The following is a 6,292-nucleotide window of genomic DNA, read 5'->3' on the forward strand; positions in this document are numbered from 1 at the left end:
CAAGCGGGGAAGCTCCGGCGCCTGGCCCGGCCGAGCCCTGCCACGCCTGGAACCACGAGCATCCCCCCACCCCTCCGCCGGCTGTGGACTCATCTTGATTCCGTCGGGGCGCAGAGCGTGTCCTCCAGGAAGGGGCCGCAACCAAAGCCAACCGGCTTTGCCCCGCCAGCGGCCAGCTCGAGGACGGTGTTGTCCGGCTCCAGGTCGTGCTCCAGAAGAACACCCCGGCGGTGCCTCGGCTTGCGGGGACATCACGATGCCATTGAGCTGCAGGGGGATGTTTCCCCTTTTCCAGTCCGTGGCAACTTCACTGCACTGCCACGACTTCTCCAATAGGATGGGGAGCACTGAGCCGCTTCCTCCACAAGGCGCCGAGGACCAGCGGAAGCATCTCCTCGACTGCGCTCTCTCCTCCGTGCCACGGCCGCAGGGAAACGCTCTGCCGTTTTCTTCGAGCGCCCCGAGACGCGTGCAGCTGGTGCTTGCTGGGCTCCTGGATCCTACTGTGCAGAGGGATGGATCTCTGCTGTCTCCTGGGCCAGGTGACGGTCCTGCAGCCAAGAATGCTCAAACAGGTCTTCCAAGGACGGCCTGTGCGCGGGGTCCATGGATAAACACCACCGGATGAGGTGCTGGCACTCTGGGGAGAGAAACGGGAAAACGCTGCTCAGCGGGACAAGGCTCCTGCCCCTGCTCTCCCAGATTCCACGGTGCCCAGGCCACACTAGGAGCGCTCGGAAGCTGCACCCCAACCTTCCCGTCGATCCTCCCTTTCGGACGAGAGCAGCCCAGAGGCACACGTGCCACCTCCTCCAGCTAACCCCAGCAGATCAGCCTCCTCCCTAGCTGCAAGAGCAGGACGCCTGCGTGCCACCTGCCCTCTGCCAACCACGTCCTTCCCCCCCTCCCCCCGTGCTGTGAAGGCGCATCCCCACCTTGAGACACCCGGGGCGGGAAGAAGAGCTGGCCCCGGATGATGTCCTCATCCGTGTTGAAAGGAAGGTGCCCACAGACCAGCTCATAGAGCAGGATGCCCAGGGACCAGATGGTGGCTGGCTGGCCATGGTAGCAGCCAAAGAGGATCCACTCCGGCGGGCTGTACTCCGGCGTGCCTACGGGACACGGGCGCAGCTCATCAGGCCCTGATGAGTGCTGCTCCCTCCCAGCCAGCTCCCATTCCACAACAGGCAGCCCTCGCCCCGCCGGAAAGCAACTTGGCTGCAGCCGGCTGCAGAAGGATTTCCCCTCGCTCCCTCCCTCTTCCGCCTCTGCCAGCAAAGGGGGGAATCTCTGCTGCCCGGCTGGGCCCCGCCTTTGGGCTCACCTGACATTCGGGTGTAGAAGGTGTCCTGGAGGACCGTGCCGCACCCGAAGTCGATGAGCTTTGCCTCGCCGGTGGCCAGGTCGACGAGGACGTTCTCGGCCTTGATGTCGCGGTGCAGGACGCCGCGGCTGGTGCAGTGCCGCACGGCCTCCAGCACCTGGCGGAACAGCCCCCGCGCCACGGGCTCCGTCAGGAAGCCCCGCTCCTCCAGGAAGTACCAGAGGTCCTGACAGCGCTCCGGACGCTCCATGACCAGCGCGAAGCCGTCGGGCAGCTCGAACCAGTCCAGGAGCCGCACCACGCCGCGGAAGCCAGGGCGCGACACCATCCAGAGCAGCGCCAGCTCCAGGGGCACAAGGGCGCCGTTGTGCTGCGGGGGGGACCGCGATGCCGTCAGCGGGGCCGATGCTGCGCCGAGCCTTCGGCACCCCGGCCCGGCCCCACCGCCGCTCGCCATTGCCCGGCCCGGGACGCTCCGCGGCCCCCGCTCACTGCACGCTCGCTCCCCTCGCAGCGTCCCGGCTCCCACCCTCCCGGGCCTCGCCCTAGCCCCGCCCGCCACGCCCCGCCGGCTTTCACTCACCAGCCGCGCCCACTCCGGGATGCGATCGCGGGACACTCGCTTGATGGCCACCTGCAAGTCAAGGCGAGCGGCGGGCTGAGCTCGTCGCCCGTCGCCCGTCGCCCGCCGCCCGCCGCCCCCCTCCGACCCGGCCCCACTCTTACCGGGGCGCCGTCGGCGAGCCGGGTCCCGGAGTAAACGCTGCCGCAGCCGCCGCTCCCCAGCAGCGGGCCCTGCCGGTAGAGCTGCTCCAGGGGAGGCTTCTCCGCCCGTGCGGGCGGCACCGCGCTCTCGGCATTCTGCCCGGGGCCCCCGGGCGCTGCTGCTTCCCGAGCCGCCCCGGGGCCGGCGGCCGAGCTGACGAGCGGCGGAGTTCGGAGCGGGGAAGCTGCCGGCGATGCTGCGGACGACGCTGCCGGGGACGGGGCGGGAGCCGGGCGGCAGCGGGGCGGCTCCGGGCGGAAGCGCCGGAGGGGCCTCGTTCGGGGCCGGGGCCGGGCCAGGGCCCGCGCCAGGCGGAGCCAAAAGAGCGTGCTGCTCCGCCAGCACCAGAGCGAGCGGCCCTTCCAGCGGCGCCGCTGCCAGTACGGAGAGAGCCCGGCGGAGGCGGCACCGCGGCGGGCCGGGCAGGGGCGGGCAGGGGGCGGCCCCGCCGAGGGGCGGCAGCGGGGCGGCTCCGGGCGGAGCCGCGGGAGGGGCCTCGGCCGGGGCCGGGCCAGGGCCCGCGCCAGGCGGAGCCAAAAGAGCGTGCTGCTCCGCCAGCACCAGAGCCGCTGCCAGGACGGAGAGAGCCCGGCGGAGGCGGCACCGCGGCGGGCACGGGGCGGCCCCGCAGAGGGGCGGCCCGCGGGACGCGGCATGAGCCGCGCTGGGAGAGGCGGAGACAGGGACGGGACGGGAGTGAGTGGAGTGTGAGAGGGAGAAGGGGACGGAGAGCGAGCGGAAATCCGAGTGGAAAACCGATCGAGAGAGGCGCTGCTGCCGCTGCTGCTGCCGCTGCTGCTGCCGCTGAGCCGCCGGAGCGCGCGGCCGTTCCGTTCGTCCGTTCCCTGCGCGAGCCCACCGGAGGAGCCGGCGCGCGCCCCGCGGAAGGGAAGAAGCAAACAAAGAAATAAATGCCCGTGAAAGAAATAACCTAATAAATCAATACAGAAATAAAGAAAAGTGTGGGCTTGTAGCTTTCTTCTTCCTTGGGTGAGATGAAGCATTTCACCGGGAAGAGTTCCCTGTCCTGATGGTTGTGCGAGAGTGGACAGGAGTGGAGCCTTTAATTTTCAGGTAGAAAAGATAAATCGTGTCAGTAATGTCATCTCTTTTCATCCTCTGTTGAGACAGTTGCAGGCTGCCAAAAGACAGAGTCTGCAATGTGGAACTTGGTCCCAAGCTTCTTTTTCTGCCAGAGGATGAGGAGGGGAAGTATCCCAGAATCACGGAGTCACGGCATTGTTTGGCTTGGACGGGACCTGAAAGATCACGTCGTTGCAAGCCCCCCTGCTGTGGCTAGGGACCCCTGGCACTGGACCAAGGGCTTGTCTAGAGCTCCTTTCAGCCTGGCCTTGAACACTGCCAGGGGAGGGGGTAGCCACACCTTCTCCAGGCAACCTGTGCCACGAGAGTCATTTTTCTGAATACCTCATCTAAACCTACTCTCTTTCCGTTTGGATCCATTCTCCCTTGTCCTGTCCTTGCCTGCCCTTGTCCAAAGTCCCTCTCCAGCTTTCTTGTAGGTTGCCGTCAGGTCCTGGAAGGCCACGGTTCTGTCGAGCCTAAGCCTAAGTGTCTTTTGCCGGCTGAAGAAGCCCAGCTGTCTCAGCCTTTCCTTGCAGGAGAGGTGCTCCAGCGCTCGCTAAATCTCGGTGTCCCCCGTCCGCACGTGCTCCAGCCCGTCCGTGTCCTTGCCATCCGTGCTGGGGAGCCCGGCAGAGCCGGATGCAGCGCTGCAGGTGCAGTGTCACCGGCGTGGAGGAGACACGGCCCTGCCAGCGGCTCCGGGAGCCAGCAGTTGGCGACTGGCCGCCCGCTTGCCAGAGACCCGGGGCCTTTGTGCCTCCCCTGCTCCCCGCGCCTTTCCCCGCCGCTCCCTCGCTCCCTCGCTCGCTCGCTCGGGGGAAATCCACCCTCTGCCACCCCGCCCCGCTGCCCCGGGGGCTCCCCGGCGCCATCTTGAGGGCCCCAGGCCTCGGCCCCACCAGGCTCACCCGAAGGCCGTGGGGACACAAGCACACGCACAGAAAGTGCCCTAGGGTTCCAAGGTCAAGCTTTTGCCTACGGCATCAGTTTGCTTTCAGACTGTGGACGAGATTATAAAATCACCAGGAGGAAAGAGCATGAAAAAGTTCTGCTTGGGCAGTACCTCAAGGCTTTGAGGGAGAGGGTTTGTGGTGCTTCCTCGCTCACAGGGAGCCGCAGGAAGTAAAACTAGAAATAAACTAGTAATAAACTAGTAAAAATAGTCATAACCCCGTATTAATTGGAAGGAAAACCTGAGGAATTGGCAGCTAGCCCCTCAGAAACATGAGGAGCAAAAGCCAGTCTTCTACCTGAGAGCTGCCTGGGCAGGGGCAATTCTTCCGATTGCATCAGCGTGGCCGTGGCTAGAAAGGGCAGCGAGGAGAGGAATTCAGCGTCTCCTGGCAGCCCCTGAAATCCCAGCTCTCACTTGCGTGCACCGGGGATTCTGCTTCAGACTCTGAACTTGCGCAGCCGCTCCTTGGGCGCTGTTTGCCCCCAGGCACAGCGGTGGGTGCTGCAGCAGCTGTCCCGCACACAGGGCTCTGGAGCCTCCCCGAGGCCGCCAAGGACTGGAGGAGGCCACGTGCCCGGGATCTGGTGCAGCACCGTGGGGCTGTGGGGGATGCTTTGGTCTCTTTGGGTGGAAGGTTGGGGAGCAGGGCAAATGGAATCAAGATGAGACAGGGATCAACCAGCGCCACGCCAGGCAGCCTTTTTTCCTACCGGGGCTCCTCTGAGTTTAGCGAGCTAATGAGGCCTGCGGAGCAAACGAGACCCGGGAGCGAGGAGGGAAGGGCTGGCTGGGAAGGAGTCAGATAAAGCCCTTGCAGGCATTTCTCTTTCCGAGGGGCTCCTGGGGAGACAAAGGAGACAAGAAGGATGTCCCATCTCGTGACACTCCCTTTTTTCCTTCAGGAGCTGTACCGCAGTCACTGCGTACAAGAGTTTCCATCGTGATCCCTTTGATGCCAGGGAGCACAAAGAACTTGGAACCTTGCCGGAGTCCAGCCCTGCCTGCCTATCTTGGAGCAGAGGGGAAAGATGAAGAAGTATTTGGGCGGGGCTTGAGCCGAAATGGCATTTTGCCGCTTCTGATTTCCTCCCAGCTTTTGCAGCGGGGCGACCACTGCGTCCCTGCAAACCGCTCCCCTTTCCAAAGCACACGCGAGCCTGGCTGGCAGCTCCGGCTTCTCGAAGGGGCTGCTGCCGTTGGCAACAGGAGCTGTTGTTGAAATTTTCGCGTTGCTTAACACCCCCTGCCAAAGGCCACCGAGTGGCTGAGGAAGGACCCAAAAAGATTACCCTGGAGGAAGGGGACCAAAAGCTTGGAAAAGGATGAAAGAAAGGCTCCGATGACAACGACAAGAACAAGATTTATTTTTGACAGCAAATTAACACCCGCCGCCCTCCAGCCCTCCCAGATTCGCAGGCCGAGCGGTGCTGCTTCCGTGCCTGAGGTGCTGGCACCCTGGGGAGAGAAACCAGAAAGCCGCGGTCAGCCGGACAGGGCTCCTGTCCCCCCTGTCCCAGCACGGCCTGTGCCCGGGCCAGGCTGCTGGCGGTGCCAATTCTCCGTTTCTAGAGGAGAGCAGCATGGCAGGCCACGTTCCACCTCCTCCACTTAAACACGGCAGAGCAGTCTCCTCAGCAGCTGCAAGAGCGGGATGCTCGTGTGCCCACTGCCGTCTGCCGGAAGCCCATCTGCCACCCGTTGCTGTGAAGCCGGGTACCCACCTCTGGAGACCTGCTGCCAGGAGAGGAGCCGATCCCGCACGAGGTCCTCGTCCGTCTTGAAGGCGATGGCCCCGCAGACCGCGGCCCCCCGGGGTAGCGCCGGCACCGGACGCACTCCACACACAGGGTGCCAGCGCTTCCCCATGCGGTCCGGGCACCCGGTGCAACCTTCCTGGAAAAAGCAAAGAACGATTGCATGAAAGTCAATTCAAAACAAGACCTGGAAGCAAGAAAAAGCGTCAAAGGTTATCACCGTATCACGGGCCTGGGGAGGGTCTGAGCACTCCATGCAAGCATTAAGGCTCTCCATGGCTGGGGAAAAACCCCACCTTTCCCACGCGTAAGCCCACCCCTTCCTCAAGGGCCCGCAAAGCAGACCAGCAGGGGCACGCCTTCGGAACCCGCCCCCCTCTGCTGCCCCCCGTCCCTACGGACGGATG

General features: G+C 64.5%; 1 protein-coding gene across 1 annotated transcript; it reads right to left on the minus strand.

Annotated features, from left to right (window-relative positions):
- Positions 1-267: 267 nt before the first annotated feature.
- Positions 268-5,997, minus strand: LOC138107038 (serine/threonine-protein kinase pim-1-like). Its single transcript, XM_069008372.1, has 8 exons — positions 5,853-5,997; positions 5,283-5,340; positions 2,652-2,754; positions 2,051-2,464; positions 1,908-1,958; positions 1,325-1,694; positions 936-1,112; positions 268-640 (listed from the first exon to the last, which is right to left on the minus strand). Exons 1-8 carry the CDS (start codon positions 5,995-5,997, stop codon positions 501-503), a joined length of 1,458 nt encoding a protein of 485 aa, XP_068864473.1. The 3' UTR covers positions 268-500.
- Between the last annotated feature and the right edge of the window lie 295 nt (positions 5,998-6,292).

This window comes from Aphelocoma coerulescens, chromosome 3, assembly GCF_041296385.1.
Source record: "Aphelocoma coerulescens isolate FSJ_1873_10779 chromosome 3, UR_Acoe_1.0, whole genome shotgun sequence".
Taxonomy (NCBI): Eukaryota; Metazoa; Chordata; class Aves; order Passeriformes; family Corvidae; genus Aphelocoma; species Aphelocoma coerulescens.